At 49.8% G+C, this 21,538-nt stretch overlaps 2 protein-coding genes across 3 annotated transcripts in view; one reads left to right on the top strand and one right to left on the bottom strand.

The window, feature by feature from the left end:
• Positions 1-21,538, bottom strand: part of TNIP1 (TNFAIP3 interacting protein 1) — a 95,446-nt gene that overhangs the window by 22,187 nt on the left and 51,721 nt on the right. The gene's annotated exons all lie outside the window — the stretch shown is intronic.
• Positions 13,352-21,048, top strand: GPX3 (glutathione peroxidase 3). Its single transcript, XM_032626042.1, has 5 exons — positions 13,352-13,517; positions 17,835-17,988; positions 18,899-19,016; positions 19,450-19,549; positions 19,973-21,048. Exons 1-5 carry the CDS (start codon positions 13,431-13,433, stop codon positions 20,192-20,194), a joined length of 681 nt encoding a protein of 226 aa, XP_032481933.1. The 5' UTR covers positions 13,352-13,430; the 3' UTR covers positions 20,195-21,048.

Genomic DNA, 21,538 nt, shown 5'->3' with positions numbered 1-21,538 from the left:
GAGGTAAAATCCACAAGATATGACATCTCATTAGACAATGGGGAGAGAGGAGAGAACCATCATTACGGTTTACACGTTTGGGCAACTGGGAGAATGTAAGCGTGTACACCAGGAGGGGGCCATGGGGAGAGAAGGTGTCTTTTCCTATATAGGATTGAGGAACCTGAGGGACTTTTGGGTAGAGATGTTCAGTGGGGAGTTAGGAGCAGGAAGCTGGTGATTTAGATGTGGTACCCGAGAATCAGAGGAAATGACTGGGAGCAGGCCAGGGAGAACCTATACTTAGGATTCAGCAGGGGATGTTTGTACCCTGATAACCTGTAATTCCACTGTCAGATTTCTGTTGTAGAGAAAAAAAATCCCAAGTGCACAAGAAAGTGTGTGAAGGATGTTCACAGCAGCATTGTCTGTAGCAGTGAAAGGTGGGGTGAGGGGAGGAGTGAATAAATAAACCATAAAACAGCCACATTGTGCAGTGGTTAAAAATTAAGTCGATAAAAATAATGCTAACATGGACAGATTTCCAAAACACAGAGTGGGAGAGAAAAGCAAGTTACAGCACAATAATAATAATGTGTAGTGCTACTTATGAAAAAAGAAGAAAAGAAACTAAACAAAAGATGTTGTCACATATATTTTACATATTGTGTGTGGGGGTGTGTGCACACAGAGAAAATTCTGGAAGGATAAACACACTGTTAATTATGCTGGAGGAAAAGAGTTGTGAGGAAAATGAAGAGCAAGAGGTGACCTAAATGGGAAGGAAATCCAAAAAAGAGGGGGTCTATGTATACTTATAGCTGATTCACTTTGTTATACAGCAGAAACTAACACAACATTGTAAAGCAACTATACTCCAATAAACATTAATTTTAAAAAATGAAGAGCAAGAGGGGTGAAATGGGATTTTAGCCCTAGTTTTAATTTTATAAGAAGAATGCAATCATAATGACTTATGTGAATAAAAGTACTAAAAAATATATAGATTCAATGGGAAGAAGAGAGAATGGAAGACCTGGGGACATATTCCAAGGCTCTGGGGGGTAGGGAAATATTATTGGGAACACTGGGAGAAGTTTCTGGAAGTGCAAAGTGGAGGGGGGAATCACAACACACACCGACTGTGCAGAGGCAACCAGCAGGATGAGCGCTGTGAGCTCAGCTAGTTTTCAACACCTTTCAATTATCGCCACAAGCTCCTGTGTCCTGGAAAGGTCACCGTGTCCCACCACTAGCCTTGGAATGAGCCGGTGTTTGTTGTTCTTTCCTGAGTTGTAAATGTCCTATGACTTTTCATCCAATTCTTGTGTTTGCACATGCCCTCCCTTTCCCAGAAATTCCAGCATTCTTGGTGTTCTCATTCCAGTCCTTCAAGCTACTGGTGAAGTCCACTTCCTCCTGTTCCAATCCCAGCCAGTTCCTGCCTCATCTCTTGTCCCCCATTCAAAAATATTCCCACTCCAGGTTACTTACAAGAACATTGTGGGAGGCCTCTTATGGAATTTTTCAAGAGACACCTGGCAATAGATGTTGCTAACACTGATTGAGCACAGAGAGGTGCCGGGCGTGGTACTAAACTTTATAGAAAGTATCTCATTTGATTCCTCCAACAACCTAGTAGGTCAATACAATTATAACCCTCATTTCACAGCCGAGACTTGGTGTGTAGTGGTAAGCATGTAGTGGGTGAGGGTTAGGACAAAATCCATAAGCGATTGAATGGGGGTCAGAGAGATGGGGTAGGTATAAGGGACTGGGTGAGGGAACAACTTCTCAGGTGCTGGACTGGGGGTCGGGGGGGTTCATTTTGCCAAGTGCCTTTATAGCCATGATTTCATTTGGTGTCACCACATTGATCTAATGATGGGGATCATTAGGGAAGATAATGAGTGAATCGAACTTTAATTCCCTTAAAGTGGCAACCATTGGATCAAGGGCTTTTCCGGCCTATTAACCCACCATGCTGACTTGAGCAAGTCTGCAAGGGGGTGGAGTGCAGACAGAGTGGGGACTGTCTGTGGCTGCTTTTGGCACAGTTCTTTAAGGATCATCAAGTTCCTAGCAGCTGCTCCTCCCCATCTGGAAACTCTTGGCCAGGCAGCCCCTGCTCTCCAAGCCTGCCCATTCCAGGAGATAAAGCTAAGTGGCGGAGGAGCCAGTTTCCTGGGGTTAATAAACAGGCTGTTTATAGCCAGAAGCAGTCACGGGGCAGGGACAGACAGGCTGGGAGGTCATGCTCCTTCTCAATGTTGAGGTTTCTCATAAACATTCTCCCAGTGAGCCTTCTGGGATGCAAGGACAACTCTGGGCCCGTTGTCCTTGCTGGGGGCAGAGTGCCAAGACACCCACACCTCACTTCCTCCTCCTTTCTCCCCACTCCCCTCCTCTTTCCTTTCTCCTGTCATTCCTTTCCTATCTTCTATAATGAAAAGAAAATAACATTTTCACAATAGACACACCCCATAACTTTGGGCAGGTAATCCATCCCTCTGAGTCCCAGTTTCCTCCCTTACAATATGGGGGTAATGACAGGGCCCTCCCTGCAGGAGGTATGGAAAGCTCTCTAGCACTGTGTTTGGCACACACAGTGAGTATTTAAAACACATTTGTCTGGACTTGAGGACACGGGGAGGGGGAAGGGTAAGCTGGGATGAAGTGAGAGAGGGGCATGGACATATATACACTACCAAATGTAAAGTAGATAGCTAGTGGGAAGCAGCCGCATAGCACAGGGAGATCAGCTCAGTGCTTTGTGACCACCTAGAGGGGTGGGATAGGGAGGGTGGGAGGGAGACGCAAGAGGGAGGAGATATGGGAGCATATATATATGTAAAGCTGATTCACTTTGTTATAAAGCAGCAACTAACACACCATTGTAAAGCAATTATACTCCAATAAAGATGTTAAAAAAAAAAAACAGCACACATTTGTCTTTCCCTTTTTCCCTCTCCACCCCATCCCTTCTCCCTAACTCTGGTCCCTGCCCTTTCCACTTTCTAATTTCCTGCCCCAGTCCTGCCCCAACTACCCCCCCTACCTCCCCACCCCGCCCCCCCGCACTTTCGGCTCCTCTGACTGTGCTTCTGCTGCCTGGACGGATGGGAGAGGCAGTCAGGCTTGCCCTGAGGAGGGCGGCCCACTGTAGGGCCAGCCAGCCAGCCTTGGCACTTACCACAAGGCCACACCCTAGCCTCTCTGCTTTTGGTAAATAGCCCACAGGATTTGGGGGTGGAGGGAGGATGTAGAAAGGGAGCGTCGAAGATGCTTTACTCTTTGGCTTATTGTTGCCGTCAATATGACTATTCCAGTGGCTTAATGGTCAGAGATCATTGCGTAAGTTACCGTGGGGTAACTTCTGGGCGTTACCGAAGGGGACTTTGGGCAAGTCCCCTTCAGTCTCTGGACTCAGCACAGCGTGCAATAAAAGTGGAGAGTATCAGGCCCTGGAGCCAGATTGTCTGAGCTGGAACCTTGTCTCCACCACTTACTAGCTTGGGTTACTAACCTCTCTATGCCCCAGTTTCCTCAATTTAAAAATGGAATTTATATGTATTTTATAGGGTTGTTATGAGGATTAAATAAATTAGTCTGTTTAGATCACTTAGAACAGAGCCTAGCCCATAGAAGGCACGCAGTTAATCTTAGCTATTCTGTGTAAATGGGGAGGTAGAACAGGGTGTGTATAACATTATGTCAAACATATTTCAATTATTAAAAACAAAAAAGCTTTAGTATGTAAAAAAAAAAAAGCAAAGAACGGGTGGTGTGCACGTGGGAGGAGCAGGACATCCTCTCAGAGTGTTACAAAGTCCTGAAACCTCACATTCCTCCCCTTTGTTGACCTCTGGATGAGAACAGATCAGACTCTTGTACACAAGATCCTGCCTAAATAAAGGCAAAGTACAAGGATTAAGGGACACTCCCAAATCTATGTCTCCCCTTTCTATTTCTCATTCATTCATTCATTCATTCTTTTTCTTTTCTTTTCTTTTCTTTTTTTTGTTGCGGTACGTGGGCCTCTCACTGTTGTGGCCTCTCCCATTGCGGAGCACAGGCTCCGGACGCGCAGGCTCAGCGGCCATGGCTCACGGGACCAGCTGCTCCGCGGCATGTGGGATCTTCCCGGACCGGGGCACGAACCCGCGTCCCCTGCATCGTCAGGCGGACTCTCAACCATTGCGCCACCAGGGAAGTCCCCACTCATTCATTCTTAAATAACTATTAATTAAAAACCCTCTGTGTGTGCCTGGTACTTTTCTAGGGCTGGAGTTGCAGCAGAGAATAAGACATAGTCTCTGACATCATGCTGCTTACATTCTAGGTACACAAAGTACTTGACTGTCCCAGAGAGACCCTAGGAAACTAGTCAAAGACTTTCAAAGCCAGATAGAGCCCTTAGAGGTCATCTGGTCCAACTTCTCATGGGGCAGAAAGGGCAGAGACGACCAGAGACACTATAAGGACTGGTCTGAGATCACAGAGCAGTGCTGAGTTGTAGAATTGCAGATGGAGATTTGAGGGGACAATGGGATGGTCAGAGTCTGAGGGTCAGAGCCCCAGCCTCCATGCCCTCAAGGATGCTTGTTTCAGGCATCCCCTGCATGGCTAGGATACTTGGGATCACCACTGGCATCTTTAATAATAATAACCAGGGGAACATATTGCACACCCTGCACCAAATGTGTTCACAGGCATTCTCTCAGTCCACATAAAATCTCCATTTTACAAATGAGGAAAGATGCCTTATCCAAAGTGAAATAACTAGAAAGGGGCAGATCTGGGGCTTGCATACAGGTTTCTCTGATGCCAAAGCCAGCAAGACTCTTTTATGCTTCCCAGTGCCTGGGGCTTAAACCCACAGCCCCAAACAGAAGAATCTTTCATTTGTCTGACTGAGCTGGCCAAGCAGATAACACCAATGGATGAGCCTGGACTCCCAGTCATCTTTCCAACCCTGGCCACCCTGACCCACAAGCCACAGAGAGAGACCAGACCCTGTGTGAGAGAGATATGTCCTTTCTTTTGGAGGCCCTGCCTTAATGTCATCTGTCCCCACTAATACTTTTTTCAACTTTGAAAGATTATAATATATTCTCTGGAAAACATTCAGCAGTAGGAAAGCCCTCCCTGGGCTCTCCTACTCTCTCACAGGTCCAAAACTCGTGGATGGTTCCAGAGATCCTTGTGTTCTGGAAAGTTCCCTGGTCAGTCCTTAGGGAACACGGGTGGCTACAGAGGAAGACCCTGCTCAAGCATGGTTCTTGATGCCTGGGCAATTTTGAGGGGAAAATCACTTCAAACTCAGTCACAAGTTTCCCACATTTCTTGGGCATTTGGGAGAGGAAGAGCCCTTCTCCAGGAACTTTTTGCTGCATGCCAGGCTTGACATATTTGAACACGACAGGTATGGTCCTGCTGTCTAGAGTTGGGGGAGAAGCCAGTAGCTGGTTTTGGAAGAGGCAGAGAAGTAAGGCTTAGAGCCTGGGGTGAACCTTCAGGACCTGACTTGCCCAGACTTCATCCAGAGCCTTGACTTGGGAGGACCATGAATAGATGGAAAGTGGGAGGAGAAGCAAGACAAGGGGTAACCAGAGAAAGAACTTCTACCTCTCAAAAACATAAAGTCTAAAGCTGAATTCGTCAACTTAACGTTGTATAAGAAGCACCAGGAGCAGGGTAGGCAGCAGTGGGAATGTCTGTCAGTGGAGTCTAAGGACCATACACTTGGAGTCGAAGGAACTAGATCATCTCCAAGGACCCTTCTGGGCTGATAGTCTAATGAGGTTGAGAGATCAAAGCCTGAGAAGTAGGAGAAGGCCGGATTCTGACCCAGATGCCCTAAAATGTTTTGGAGTTCAGTGTGAGGGCCAGGTTATTTCCCATGGACCACAGAGCCTTAAGGAAAAGGAATTTGATGTCCAGACCTCAGTTAGGCTTTCAACTCCAGGGTGAGGCATGATCCTTCTCCCTAGTCCATTTCTCACCCTCACCTGCACTTCACTTCCTGAAGAGACAAAACTTTCTGAGCTGCAACCCTCCCCTATGGAGGGTGGGGAGGGGGAGGCTTCTCACTCAATAAAGGCAAAGTACATGGGACACTCCCAAACCTATGTCTCCCCTTTCTTTTTTTGCATTCACTCATTCATTCATTCACTCTTAAACAACTATTAACTAAATACGCTCTATGTGTGCTTGGTTCTTTTCTAGGGCTGAAGTTACAGCAGAGAATAAGACATAGTCTCTGACATCATGCTGTTTACATTCTAGGTGGAAGGAGAATGGGATAGACCATAAGTAGGTAGACAAATAAATGAATGAGAGCACTTAAAATTGTCCAAAGTCCAAAGCTGCAAAAGCCCATCTCCACCTGCCCTTATTTACCTCTCCAGCCTTACCTCTTGTCACTTTTCACCTTGAATTCTCTGCTTCAGCCATGAAAAACCTGCGTATCAAATTTGGAAGAGGCCCACTTGACCCTTGATCTATTGGTTCTTTTAGCCCCAAACACGATCTCTTTTTCGCTACTTCTTTCATGTCTCTCACCCAGCTAACTCTTGCTCCTTCTCAGTCACTAGTTACTTCCACCTGGAAGCCAGCCCTGCTCCCACGAATCCAGGTGAGGTGCCTCTCTTTGTGCTGCGCTTTCTCCTTCAAGAGCATCTGTCACCCTGTGTAGCCAGTTTGCTGTTGTCCCTGCACCAGATTGTGAGCTCCTGGAGGGCAGGAATCACATCCTGTTCTCCCTGAATCATAGAATCCTCAACAGTTGGCACAGTGCATAGTACGTAGTAGATGCTTAAGAAACACCTGTTGGGCTTCCCTGGTGGCGCAGTGGTTGAGAGTCCGCCTGCCGATGCAGGGGACACGGGTTCGTGCCCCGGTCCGGGAGGATCCCACATGCCGCGGAGCGGCTAGGCCCGTGAGCCATGGCCGCTGAGCCTGCGCGTCCGGAGCCTGTGCTCCGCAACGGGAGAGGCCACAACAGCGAGAGGCCCGAGAGGCCCGCGTACCGCAAAAAAAAAAAAAAAAAAAAAAAAAAAGGAAGAAACACTTGTTAAATTAATTAACACTCAGTTTAGTAAGTTTTAAGAGCTCATTAATATGAGGAAAAGACATGGACAAGGCATGGCTTTGGAGACAAAGAATTAATTGGAAGAAAAAAATTATAATTTCTCAGTCCTTTATGGAGTTCATATTCTAGCATCTTGCAGCTCTAATACTCCACCAGAGCCTCCTAAAAGGCTTAAGAGCAGTCAGGGCAGAAATTAGTGACCCCACTTAACAGCTGGGGAAGGTCAAGCCCCAGAAAGGTGAATCTACTTTAGCAGAAGTTACCCAGCCTGGTGGCAGTAGAGTGTGTCTGAACAAGTTTAGGGCCCCAGAGACATCAGGCCCAACCTCTTCATCATACAGGGAACATGGATGGGGGTGCTAACAGGCAGACTCTGAACTAAGTGTCCTGGCTCATCTAAAGCTCAAAATAACTGCTTGAGGGTGACAGTGATGGTAGCCACAAAGGAGGAGACAACATGATTTACCCACAGTCCACCCTCGCCCTGTAACCCAACCCGACTAGGCAGATTCTCCAGGCCACCACTCCGTTTGTCCTCAGGGACTCCTTCCTGGGGTCAGTTCATGAGACACTGCACAGTCAGAGACTGACTAGGATGGACAAAACCTTAGAATTCTAACTTGTTTCAGAGTTGGGGACGTCAGGGCTCAGAGAGATGGGACTAGCCTATGGCACCTACGGAGATAGGATCAGGACTCCAGACTCTCAGTCCAAAACTTTCTCAAGTATACCCCTGACATGAACCTCTGAGTTGGGGAAGGGGTGACAATGATGTGGACCAGACCTGGCCATTTGTTATCTGCGGTCATGCTGGGAGAAGTGAGGGAGGAGGGGTGATAGGCTACCCACTCCATCTGCTTGTCCTACTCTAGACTTTATTAGTTCCCACTAGTCCTCATTGGTTTTGTGCATTGTCAGTTAACCAGAGGAAGTAGAATATGGGTTGTCCACTGTTTAGTGACTGTTTATGAAGGTCATTATTGTTACTCCAGCACGGTAGTCTCCCAGCCAAACAACAACATAGAGAGGATGGAGGGCAGGAAAAATGAGGCCAGCAGAGACATAGGTAGGGCTCCCTGCTACTAAGAAGTGGGGAAAAGGGTACACATTTTAGGTTCCAAGAGAGGGGAAGGGACATTTTGTCTGAAAGCTTGGAATTGTATCCAGCATAGGTGTGACTCTTGCAGATGCCTGTCTTTGCTGTGGGTCCCTGGACAAATCACTCAGCCTCTTGGGACCTCAGCTTCTCCAATCAGAGGGTTGAATGAGATAGTTTCTAGGGACTCTTCCCGTTTTGTATAATTCTCCCTCCAATGAAGTGGGCATTAGAGGAAGTGAGAGTCATTAACTCCATTTCAGGTAAATTCAATAAACCTAGTATTTGCCAGGCCAGGTCCTACTGAAGTTTAATTGCAAGGTCTGAGGAAAAGAGTTAACATGCAAGCCTGAAATTGCTATGCTTAGAAAGATCTGCTTGCACAATTGGCCCTGGGTTGATGTTCAGCGACTTTGATTTCAGGAGGATTTCCACCGTTCCCAGAACTGATAAGAGTGGCTCACTATGCCTAAACTATTTGGACAAACAATGTGGCTTGTGCTGAATTCCTGCTCTCCTTCTGGGAGTCTGGCATCTTGGTACATGCTAGGCAGAGGATGCCTACATGGCCAGCCCCCAATAAAAACTGAGCACTGAGTCTAATGGGCCTCCCTGGTGGACACTTTACATGTGTTGTCACACTTTGTTGCTAGAGGAATTAAGTACAGCCTGTGTGACTGAACTGGGAGAGGCCTCTTAGAAGCTTGTGCCTGATTTCACACAGTCTTTGTCTCATGTACCTTTTCCCTTGGTTGATTTGTTCTGTAACCTATTACTGTAATAAATCATAGTGTGAGTATGATTATATGTTGAGTTCTGTGAGTGCTGATGGAAAAATCATTGAACCAGGAGGTGGTCTTGGGGACCTCAGACAGGGGATAAGCCTAGATTTCACAGAGACAACTATAATCCTATAGCAATGTTTTATGAATATACAGCTTAAACCCAGCACGATCCAATAGAAACATAATGTCAGTTGTGTATGTAATTTAAATTTTTCTATTGGTCACATTTTCCAAAGTAAAAAGAAAGAGGTGAAATTAATTTCAAGAATATAGTTTCTTTAATCCAATATATAAAAATATTAATGTTTCAACACGTAATGATATAAAAATTTATCGAGATATTTTTACATTCTTTTTTTCTTACTAAGTCTTCAAAAACCAGTGTGTATTTTACATTCACCGCACATCTCAGTTTGGACTAGCCACATTCCAAGTGCTCACAAGCTACATCCAGCTATTGGCTGCCATGTTGAACAGCACAGGCTTACAGATAATGACAAGGACTCTGGAAACAGGACATCTGGGTCAGAATCCTGGTTTTGCCACCTACCAGCTGCATGACCTTAAGCGAAGTGATTTAACCTATGTGTTAGTTTCTTCATCTCTAAAATGGGGATAATAACGTTAGCTGCCTCATGAAGTTACAGGGATTTTCCCACAAGTCAATAAATCTAAGGCAGTACCTGGTACATACAGGATGTTGGGTGAATGCTGGCTGCTCCTCTTATTATCCAAAAGGTTGGCCTTTGAGGTCAACTTGTCCAACTCTTTATTCCACAGATGAGGAAACTGAAGCCCAGAGTTTGGAAGGCACTGTTTTGAAAAGCAGAGGCTCTAGCCACCTCTCTTCCTGTCCCCTGGCTAGCTCTAAGACAGCACCTGCCAATTATTTAGGAAACCAGCAGCTTCAGGGTCCCACCTAGGTTCTGCAATCCTGTCTTGATTGCAAAACAGTGCCAGTGCCACCATTTGAGTTGGCACTGACGTGGTGGGGCTGGGCCTCCCTTCTGCCACCGCCATCTGGACCCATCAGTTGGGCTGGCTGACTCCGTCACTGAGTCCAGTGTTTACTCAGCACCCATAGGGCTGGCTTCCATTGTTTTCACTTTTTACGACCTTCTTATTTATTAACTCATGTTCTATCTTCCTCAAAGACGCAGAGCATCAGCACTTTTTTAAAAACCTCCTTTTAATCATCTGCAGTCCCCATCCACCCACCAAGCAGGCAGATAGGGAGCTCCCCAAATACGTCTAAAAAAGAGAGAGTGAAGGGGTACTGGGTGCCCACTTATCTGGGATGCAGTAGGGCATGTTCTCAGGCTGGGAACAAAACTGGCTTACGATTCCTCTAGAGTATCTGTCTCCACCCTTCCTTTCCTGAGACCCAGATGAAATCATCTGCTCTCCTCTGACAAACTCACACATCTCAAATCTTACTAGCAGCTGTAATCAGACCAGCTTCGCGGGCTCAAACTTGATAGCACATGCTGACCTCAAGATCTGTTTATTCCATTTGCCAAATAGTGTTTTATTTGGCATTTGTTTATTTAATAGATAGTTACTGAGCATCTACTGTGTATTAAGCCCTCTGCAAAGTGGTGAGAATGACGCCTTTGTGGACCTTATGATTTGTTGTAGAAAACAGAAAAAGAAGAAATGATGGTAAAGTACAACAAAGGCTTGATGTAGAAAATGTCAAACACTCTAGGAACTATAATAGAATAAAGCAAGGGGACCCGAATAAAACTCTTTCCACGGTGTTGATGTGATGCTGAAACCTGAAAATGGTGGGAGAGAAGCAGTAAAAGAGAGAGAACATGGAGAGTTCCAGACAGAACTCAACAACAGGGACAAGACCTGGAGGTGAGAGAGAACCGCATGTTGGAAGAACTGGAGAACAGTCCAGTACAGCTGGGTAGAGAGAATAAGAGGAGTGTGGCAAAAGATGAGGAAGTGGCTGGATTTGGAGGATACTGTCTGAAGCGCTAAGGAATTTGGACTTTAACCTGAGGGCAAGGGGAAACATCCTGGTGGAGAATAACATCTTTCAAAACATAGGGTTCCTGGGAACAAATCAACCAAATGTGCTAGAAAGGCTTATGGTGAAAAGACTGGCAAGTGTTGTTTTCAACCTTGTCTTCATGATCTTTGTACTGAGGCTCAGACCTCCTTTGAAAGTAGTCTGCAGCATGAAGGCCCAACCCAACGGCAGGCCACGCTCCCTCAACCTCCCAGCCCACTGTCCATGAGATCAGTACTCCCGAGACTGGTGCAGCACAGGTCTTCCTTAGACCCTTGGAACCGTAGAGCCACAGAGACCACCATGGAGAGATTGTCAAAGACTCTTGTCTAACAGATTAACCAACTGAGGCCCAGAGAAAGGAGGTAACTTGTCTGTGGCCCCACTGCAAGCCTCGGGCTCTGACTCCTTCTTGTCTCCCCCAGAGAAACCAAACAGCAGGGCTAGGACTAGGGTGAGGCAAGTCAGGCACTCGGGGTGCACCATTTAAAGAGGCACTTGCTCGCGGGTGCCAGCTCTGCACTTGCCTTACCCTTGTCCTGGCTCTGTTGGACACACTTCGAAGGCAGGGATTGTAACTTTCAGAAACCTTTTTGACATCTTTCATCGTGTTGACATGATGCTAGGCACAATTTTTTTGTTGTTGTTTTTGCGGTACGCGGGCCTCTCACTGTTGTGGCCTCTCCCGTTGCGGAGCACAGGCTCCGGACGCGCAGGCTCAGCAGCCATGGCTCACGGGCCCAGCCGCTCTGCGGCATGTGGGATCTTCCCGGACCGGGGCACGAACCCGTGTCCCCTGCATCGGCAGGCGTACTCTCAACCACTGCGCCACCAGAGAAGCCCCTAGGCACATATTTTAAGGGATCCTAGATGCCTGCTGATGCTAATGAAGAATGGATTTCTGACAAACTGATATGTATACAGATGTTTGTATCTTTGGTTAAATATGACCTTCAGGAGACACCAGAACAAAGTCAAGAGGGCCTGAGAATGGAGTCTAGACCTGGATTCTGGTCCCCTGTCTGCCATCAGTTTGCTTTGGGAACTTGGGTAAATTGTTCCCCGTCTCTAGGCTTCAGCAAAATGAGGTGGTGGAATAAATAGCATTTATTGACTGCATACTCTGTGTCAGCCCCTGTTCAAATGCTTCTGTGCTTTAACTCATTCAAAGAATTCCTGGCCTTCAACACTCCCTTCACTTCAACAGGCTGTGGTTTGAGGTAAGGAAGGCTTCCCAGAGAATGTGGGATTGAGACAGACCTTCCAAATTCCCACGGGGACAATACTATCTTAAATCATAGTAGAGGCATGGTATCTCAAGGCACTTCTCCATCAGAAGACAGGGAATCACCTGCCTCAGAATCACCTTTGGAACACGTCTGAAGGTAGAGCCTCAGCCTCTGCCGCTAGAGATTCTAATGCACTGATTCTGAAGAGGGACCTGGGAATCTGTATGAAAATCTTCTCAGGTGGCTGGTAGTCTGACTTGGGAAGCACTGATCCCAACGCAGTCCCCTATCGGTGGAGAGAATCATACCTAGACAGCACAGACCTAGAGCTCCCTGAACTGGTCATCAGCATCTTGAAGCAGAGAAACGAAGTCATGGATTGATTAATGCTGCAAATATTAAGCACATGTTGTGTTCTAGGCCCTGTGTCAGCGGGTGATTATGGTCCCTACTCTCAAGCGACTCCTGGTCTAGGTCTGTCACTTATTTTTAGAAACAAGTCATCTAGCCAGAACCAGGAGGGACTTAGAGAGCATCAGCCAATCCCATCATTACACAGTTGGGGAAACTGAGGCCCAGAGAGGGAAAGCAACATGTTCAAGGCTACACAGGGAGCAAATGTATTTTCTGCTCTCGAACCAGCTGAGGGATCCCAATGTTCTTCCCAGGAGAGGGCTGCATTCAAAATCCTAGGGCATTCACCCTTTGCTTTTTAAGCACTAAACCTACATAGAGTAAATAAATGTTCCTGGAAGTCTCACTTCAGATCTTGCTGACATTTTAGGTCCTTAATATCCCTTCAACCAGAATGGGGGCAGGAGGGAACAGGAAACACCTTGCGGGTGCCATCAACTCTTCGGTGCTTTTCAAAGCCCTTTCCCCGGCTGTGCTGAGGACACTGTGCCTGCCTCTTCCAGCACTTTAGAGTCTAAAGAAGAATAGGGTCCCGCCTCACGGGTTCACAAGGAACTGGCTCCCATCTCTCTGTCCAGACTTGCTTATGTCACTGTCGCCCAGGGCCTGGGGAGGGGGAGAAGCGGAGGGTAAGTTGTGTCCGCCCCTGAAATGCCAGACGCCCTGCGATTGGCTACAAGGACTCCGGCCCGGCCGCAGATTGGTCATCGCTGAGGGCTTGAAAGGTGGATGAGAGCGGACGACACCTCAGACGGACTGTGGCCCGGGATCAGACAGCGTCTCCGGCGAGTCCGAGACGCGGCCCCCGCCCACCATGGCCCGGCTCTTCCGGGCATCCTGCCTTCTCTCCCTGCTCCTGGCCGGCTTCGTTCCGCCGAGCCGAGGACAGGAGAAGTCGAAGGTGAGTGAGCCTCAGGGATGGGTGGCCGGGGGATCGAACGTGGTCCGCAGGTGTCCGTCTCTCGGTGGTGAGGCACCCTTCTTCCCGGGCTCCCCACCAGTAGGGTGACACCTAGGTGCGAGAGACGCCCTAGCTCCCGTTGCCTCCCTCTTCAGCATACCCAGACCGTCGTCAGACTCTTCGCGGTTCCATCTGTTGGAGACCTGGGTGCCCCGGGTGGGCAGAATGAATGAGGGAGGAAGGGTCTTCTCTCCCGGTCCACACTTTCATCCCCACGGCTACCTGCGGGTCGCCTTGCTACCTCCAAGCCACCGTCTGTTTCCGAGATGTTCCCCTCCAGTGGGGCCTGAAGGGGGTGGGGGGCACAGAAAATGGCCTGGAGACTCAGGGTCTGGGTTGGCTGCAGAGGTTCCCAGGGAGAATGGCTGGCAAGGTGAAAGGGAAGGAACACGCGGCTGTGTGGTCCCCGTCTAGCCCAAGCATAAACGCAGGTAGAATTCTGGGATACTGGTAGAAGACGCAGAGGTCTGTGACAGAAGGAGCTCTGAGCTGGCAGCACAGAACGCCCAGGATGCTGACTAGATTCGCTTTTCCTTTGTGGACCTCAGTTTCTCCACCTGTAGCAGGTGGGAGGACAGGGCACAGTGAGGCTGATGATTTCAGAGGGGATGCTTGGAGAAGCTGCAAAATCCACACGCTGTTCTCTGAAGTGTCTCCTGTTTGGGGGCAGCCTCACTACTCACCACCCACTGCCCATCTTGGCCTGAGCAAACCTAGTAGTTGGAGAAAGCTGGGGACTGCCAGCTCGACAGGAGAGGCAGAATTCTCCTGAGCCTCAGTCTATCCCCAGCAGAGTGTGTGGCCCTTAGCTAGAGTGGAGATGCTGAGGCCGGGAGCAGGGGTGACCACACATGCTTATCTCTTTGGACAGTATATGCCAAAGTGGGTGCTGTAGATCTCTCGTCTTCCCCAGGGTGGGGAGGCAGAAGCCAGGCATAGACCCAAAGAGAGAGATTTATGTCTCCAGCATCCCAGTACACACACACACACACACACACACACACAACGCTTGTATAAGCTGAAGAAGAAGCTTTGCACTTCTGTGTTTCTCAAATCTTCCAGATCTTAATTCTAAGATCTTATGACTCCATAATTCTTGGATCCCATGAATAACTCATCATAGCCATGTGTTCTCTGTAGAACTCTGGGGAGTAGATGAAACAGAGAAAACAGGATGGGTATGGTCTAGAAAAGTCTTAGGGTGAGGTGTGATCATATCAGATACAACCAGCTAGGACTTGCTAGCTAATGACAGTCTGGGCACGCCTATTTCTCCTCCAGGTCCTGAGAGAGCTGAAATGTCATAGCCCTGGGTTCTAGGACTCAACCACTTATCCTACCCCAACTCCAGGGCCAAGCAATGGGGCAAGGGGCAGGTGGAGAATGGGATGGACAAAGGGTGAGAGCCCCAAAGGGATGTTTGCCTCCTCCCAATTCAAAGGGAGGGGCTGGGTAACAAAGGGAATCCTCCTTTCCTTGCCGTGTCCCCTCTCCAGTCCGGTTTAAGACTGCCCAGCCTCCCTGTCCTTCCTCTACAAAAGGACTTTGCAGAGACTAGAGAGAATAACAACCGCTGACGTGCGTGGGATCCTAGTAACCGCTGGTTTCTAGGTGACTAAACCAGGCAGAGAGAATCATGGAACCACCGGCTGACAGTCAGGGCTGAAGAGCCCTCAAGACAGCACTGAATCTGACCCCACCTCACAGCTGTGGAGCCAGAGCCCCAGAGAAGGGACAGGAGTCCTCACACAGAATCAGAGGCCCAGCCAGGCCCAGAACGCAGGTCTCCTGCCCCCAGTCCAGCTCTCCTCTCACACTTTCACACTGATGGGAGTGGGCAGATGGGTGAGGAGAAAGACACAGGACCAGCAACCCAAGCCAGCTGGGGTCCTGGCAGGGTCCCCCGCCTCCAACTCTCAAGCCATCGAAACTCTCCTGTCTTGTGCAATTGTGGGAGGATAGAGGCACCCTCACTCCCTCTCCCCCCCTCCACTCACAGCTCCTCTGACATCCGGGTTAAGGTGCAGGGTTCTGGGACTCCATGGGCCCAGAAAAGGGGAGGGGGCTTCCGTAAGGACTGGACGTGTGCTCAGTGGTGAATGCAGGCCATGGCTTCCCCCACCATAGGCGCTCTCTGACCCCTCTCGGTCGGAACTCACAGCACTGGCTTCACTGGCCCAGTAGAAAGGATGGAGGCTTTGTCACACATCCCTTCTCCTGTAAACACCCTGCCCAGTGCATCATCTTGGTCATACTGGCTGGGGGACATCAAAGCCCTCTTCACAATAAGGTAGGAACGTCAGCACCCTTTACCCTATCCCTTGATGGGTGGGTGGGGCAGGGGGCGGGTACAGATTTCTCTCTAAGAGGCTTGCAAGCCAGTTTTGACCTGCTAGTAAATTCTCGCAGCCATTTTGGGAGGCAGGTGGTATTATCCTCTCCCATCAGCAGATGGAGGCTCAGACTGAATGTGACTTGCCCAGGGCCACACAGCCAGCAAAGACTCAAATCTAATGAGAGGAGATTCCCACCCTGAAACTGGTTTCAGAAGCTGATCCTCCCGCTGTTTACAAACTTCCATTATTTAGACAACCTCTTGGCTGTCTTTCTCCCCATTTCACAGTTTGTTTTCAGACCGGGGTGGAGTAGAGAGGCAGGCGGGAGGGCCTTTCCATCCGGCTGCTAGACCTCTGTGGCCAGCTAGGGCGTGTTTGTTGTGCCCTGGCTGTTTGTATTTTGAGGTGGAGCTGACCCCAGCTGGGGCCCACGAAGCCCAGGGGCTGAAGGAACGTCAAGCTTAGGTCTCAGGCCGGCCTCCAGCAGCCACTAGAAGTCACGGGGCATGGAATATTAGACTCACGTGTAGCACGGAATTTGTACCGGAGCCGAGAAAAGAGCTTGCAGCTGTCAGGGAATGGCCACGTGAAGGGAGTTCCGCTCCCCTGGTTCAGCAGACTACGGAGTCTTCAAGACAGAGCCTGCTTTTTTACACCCTGCCGGGGCCACGCCCTGGCAGCCCAGATGGCTCTCTTCACGCAGTTGGGCAGAGGTGTAACTGGCTGCAACGGCAAGTCTTCCAGGATTGGTGGGAAGAGAGGGCGTGAATTTGCTTCTCTAACTCCAACCACCTGGCTCCGTCTCTCTGGTCTATAATGCTAGTTTGCATTCGATTTGTTTATGGTCTTCTCAGCTCTTCTCAGATGTCCAGGCCAGGACTACCTGCCCAGCTGCTAATTATGGTAGTGATGCCATGACACTCTTTCAAGTGTAGACCCAGATTTTTGTAGTCTGTACCAAAAATTGGCAGAGATGAGATGGGGCAGAGTGGGGTAAATGGAGCATCCCGCTTGCCGGCAGTAATCTATTCCCTCCTCTTTCCCTGAGAGTGACGCTGTCAAGCCATGGTGGTTGAGAACAGCTGATCAAGTTCAAGGTTCTCATTTTACAAATGAGGAAACTGAGGCCCACAGAAGAGAAAGGGCTAGTCCAAGACCACACGGGGAGTTAGTGGCGGAGTTGGTCATGGAATCCAGGCTCCCCAACTTGCAGCCCATTTAATGTTCTCTCTACTAGTTCTGGAGGCTGACTGTGGAACAGCTTGGGCAGAGGAAGGTGTAATGGACATCGTCACAGCTGCTCGCCCCCAGGGAACACTGAATCTATGCCAGGCAGTGGGGCACTACCATGACCATCCCATTTAATCCTCATGGCAGGCCTTGCCCCATTCCTGGCTACTATCCTACTTCCCTATTTTCTAACAGCCTCAGTTTTCCAGTCCCCCAGATCGGGAACCTCTGAATCACCACTGTCCATACTGCTGCCTCCTCATTTCTGTTCAGTTCTTCCTTCACTATGGTCTAGTTCAGGCTCTCATCACCACTTGCCTGCATTATTGCAATAGCCTCCCCGTCTCCACCAGCCCATCCAATAACATAACACCAGCATTGGGGGGAATCTCCCTCAGAGCCTACCCAGTGACTGTTTATAAATTGACATGTGATGCAGAAGTAATGACCAAAGTATTCCTCCAAGTCTCCATAGCACCCACCAGCTCATTAAGTGCTTTCAAAATTATTGTCTTGTACAAGGAATTAGGAGACCTCACTTCTAGTCTGGTTCTAATGCTTGGAGTGGTCTTGGGCAAGTCAAGACCACTTGGGCAGATCAGTTCCACCTCCTCCCTGTTATCTTGCAAAGGGTGGAGTCCAAGTTCCCTTCCAGCTCTAACCGCTCCCCGGCACTGGTCTTCTCTTCCAGATGGACTGCCATGCTGGGGTGGGCAGCAGCATCTATGAGTATGGAGCCCTCACCATCGACGGGGAGGAGTACATCCCCTTCAAGCAGTACACTGGCAAATACATCCTCTTTGTCAACGTGGCCAGCTACTGAGGCCTGACGAGCCAGTACCTTGGTAAGAGCCCATCCCTCTTCCCCTGCTTTATTTGGGTCTGTTTCTGCCAGTTGGGCACATTCCAATCAGAGGAGCTTTCCCCGTGCAAGGGGGACGGGGCGACGGTGATCATGAGATTCCAAACTCCATATCTTAATCCTACTGTGTTCCATGGTTCTTTGAAAATGATTATATAAGCCTGAGGTCTGATCACCTTCAGACGTGTTCTGGAAGATTCTCAGTTATCCTTCATCCCTGGGCACCTCAATTGCTCTAAAAGCAGGAGGAGGGAGGAGATTGGGTTTGTGCCTGGAGTGTCCTTTCATTGGAGTAAGAAATAATAGCTTTGTCTTGCTGAGAATTCCTCACCTGTCCTCAGCCCCATCTGCCTTAGTGCTTCTCTTGGCCCCTGGAAAGCAGGCAACTGGCCTGAGGCCCCAGAGTACGGGTGTTAGTGACAGAACCAGGTGTTGCACCCAGGTTTCATGATCCCTTGTATCCTCACTTCTTTCTCCTTAGCTGGGTCAGTCAAGAGCCTGAAGGAACAGGCACGTGAAAGGCATCTGACAGCACCCACAAGAAAATGCTTTGGGGGGCTGGGGTGGGGTGTGAGAAGGAGGCATGGGCAACCTGACCTAGAATGTTCTGCCTGGCAATCATTGGACCTTGGCAGTGGGTGACTGATTACTCATTTGATGAACCATACTGCTCTCTTTTTCCCCAAACCTCCAACCTATCCAGATTGGAATCCATAGCATAGGACTTGAATCCCAGCATTGCCACACTCAGTGGATGATCTTGGGCAAGTCCCTTCCCCTGTCAGGCCTCAGTGATTTCAGCTGTACAGTGGGTGAGCAGGCGGAGTGGTACACTGGCGGGAGGGCTCCTCATCAGGCTAGCCCAGTCTCTTCTCTCTCTCTCCCTGGCCCAGAACTGAATGCACTACAGGAAGAACTTGCACCATTTGGTCTGGTCATTCTGGGCTTCCCCTGCAACCAATTCGGAAAACAGGAACCAGGAATGAACTCGGAGATCCTAGCCACTCTCAAGTGAGTGCTAACTCAGTGTCCTGAGAGAGCGCCCCAGCCTAGCCTCCAGGCATCTCTTGCAGAGGCCCCTACTCATGATGGATATTTATCAGCCTCCAAGAACTACTCTCCCCTTCCAGGAACCCTGTTTAGTGGAACGAGTGGAAGAGGGGCCAGGAGAGGGCCAGAGACAAGGACGATGGTTGTGAGCACATGACCGGGGAGGGGGAAGGGGAGTACAGGTGGAGGGCAGGGGTTATTGAGAAGGTACCAAACTGGAAAAAGACTGTAGACCCACATTATGCCTGTGCTCATTCAATATTCACTGGCTCCCACTGCCCACCGTAGAATGAAATCCAGACTCCCAACACCCCCTCCCCTGTTCTGTCCCTTCCTCTCATTTCTGAGCCCTGTGCCCATTTCCCTGGGACCCACATAAAAACATTGCTCTTAGGTATGTCCGACCAGGTGGGGGCTTCGTCCCCAATTTCCAGCTCTTTGAGAAAGGGGATGTGAACGGGGAGAAAGAACAGAAGTTCTACACATTCCTGAAGGTGAGTACACAGCCACCTCTAGCAGCGCCTCTCTGCCCCGCTGATGCTGGCTCTGGACCAGGCTGCAGCCGCTCTCGTCTGTCTCCAGCCCACACAAAGACAAGGCCTGTGCAACCCTCCTCTGCTCCTGCGCTCTTGGGGAATTTCTTGGCATCTGATTATTATTCCAACGAGAGGGCTTTGCAAACCCTAGGGTCTCATCAGCCCATTTTACAGATGGGCCCCAGAAGGGACAAGATCAGGGTCTCACAATCTGCTAGAGCCAAAACTGGTTCTGGGATTCAGTTTTCTAACTCCCAAACTGGTGCTCTTTTCTCAGTGCCAGGCTATTCTCCTTCCTCCAAGAAGCCCTGGGAAGGAGGCGGGATAAGAGGCGGGGAGGGGTCCCAAGCAGGGTTGACTCTGTTCTCATCTCTGCTCCAGAACTCCTGTCCTCCTACCTCGGAGCTCCTGGGCTCACCGGACCGCCTCTTCTGGGATCCCATGAAGGTCCATGACATCCGCTGGAACTTTGAGAAGTTCCTGGTGGGGCCAGATGGTGCTCCCATCATGCGCTGGCACCACCGCACCACGGTCAACACTGTCAAGATGGACATCCTGACCTACATGCGGCGCCGGGCCACCCTGGAGGCCAAGGGGATGTAACTGAGGCCCACCCCACCCCACGTCCACTACGCAGGGGCTGGGGAGGACTCTGTTCAGGAAGGAATCCATTTCTCCACCCACACCATACTCCCACGCTAGACCCCTTATGAGTACGCAAGGCCTCAGCTTGACACGAACGTGTGCATACAATTCTGTCTGTACTGCTGTGCACATGGGTGTTTGCACGCATGCCTACAGCTGTGTGTGACCAGGTATGTGCACACACTTAAGTGTACGGCCACGTGGGCTGACCTGCATGAATACCCAGGAACGTGTACCGTGTGTGTGGCGACAGCTGTGTGCCGTGGAGAGTGCCAGAGAGTAACTCCCCTCTTTCCAATTCTCTGTCCCAATGACAATTCACTTCCTTCTGAGCCCAAAGAAAAAAACCAGCTCTAGATTCAACTGTTCTGCTCTAACCTGGACCTCAACCCTTGGAGCTGGTACCTCCCACTGCCTCCAAACACCACCCCTGAAGTGCCCAGAAGTTTCTGGGTCTGTCACACTGCCCGACCTCCCTCCTCTCCATCACACAGCCTCCCTCCTTCCTGAGGGCCCTGCCAAGCCCCCTACCCCACCCCACAGTGTTCCCTGAGAGTAGCCAAGGCAGATGTGAGAGCAAGGGCCACGTTCCCCGTGTCAGGGGTGGCATCTCCATGAAGGAGGGGCCCAAAGCCCTTGTGGGCGGACCTCCCTTGAGCCTGTCTGAAGGGCCAGCCCTTAGTGCATTCAGGCTGAGACCCCCAGGCAGGGATGCCACCCCCGCTCCTTTGAGGGATGTGCCCTCTCCTCTCACCCCGACCCACTGGCATTAGACTCACCCCCGTCTGCCTAGTAAAAGCCTTTCTGCAGCAGCTGAGCCTACTGTGATGCTTCCGCAATGGGGCCACCCTCGCCGGCGGGAAGGGAGAAGAGGAAGAGGAAGAGAAAAGGAATGAAGGGAGACCTTTGGGCCCTTGCTTTTTGGTTTCCACCTAGGCCCACTCTGCTTCCTCACTCGGCATTTGGAGTTTATAAAACCAGCTCACATCTACTCTCATCCCACAGTTCTCCACGGCAGCTAGGGCTCAGGTAAGGTGTTCATTTGACAGATGAAGAAACAGGCTCGCAGAAGGTCCAGGCCTTGCCCAATGTCTCCTGACAAGTGAGGGGCAGGATTAGAATGTAAACCCAGGTTGCTTGACCCCCAGCCCCTGGATGACCCTCACGGAGGCTCTGAGCAGGGCCCCAGGGGATATCTGCCAAGAGTAACGGTGATGCTCCTGGGGGTGTCTGGGAGGAATGGGGTACGGAGGGAGGGGGCCAGGAAAGCAGCATGCTGGTTGACTAGGAGGGGAACATTAA

This window comes from Phocoena sinus, chromosome 3 (assembly GCF_008692025.1).
Source record: "Phocoena sinus isolate mPhoSin1 chromosome 3, mPhoSin1.pri, whole genome shotgun sequence".
NCBI lineage: Eukaryota > Metazoa > Chordata > Mammalia > Artiodactyla > Phocoenidae > Phocoena > Phocoena sinus.
The sequence above is the reverse complement of the archived record's forward strand: the minus strand, read 5'-3'. Positions and strand labels throughout refer to the sequence as shown.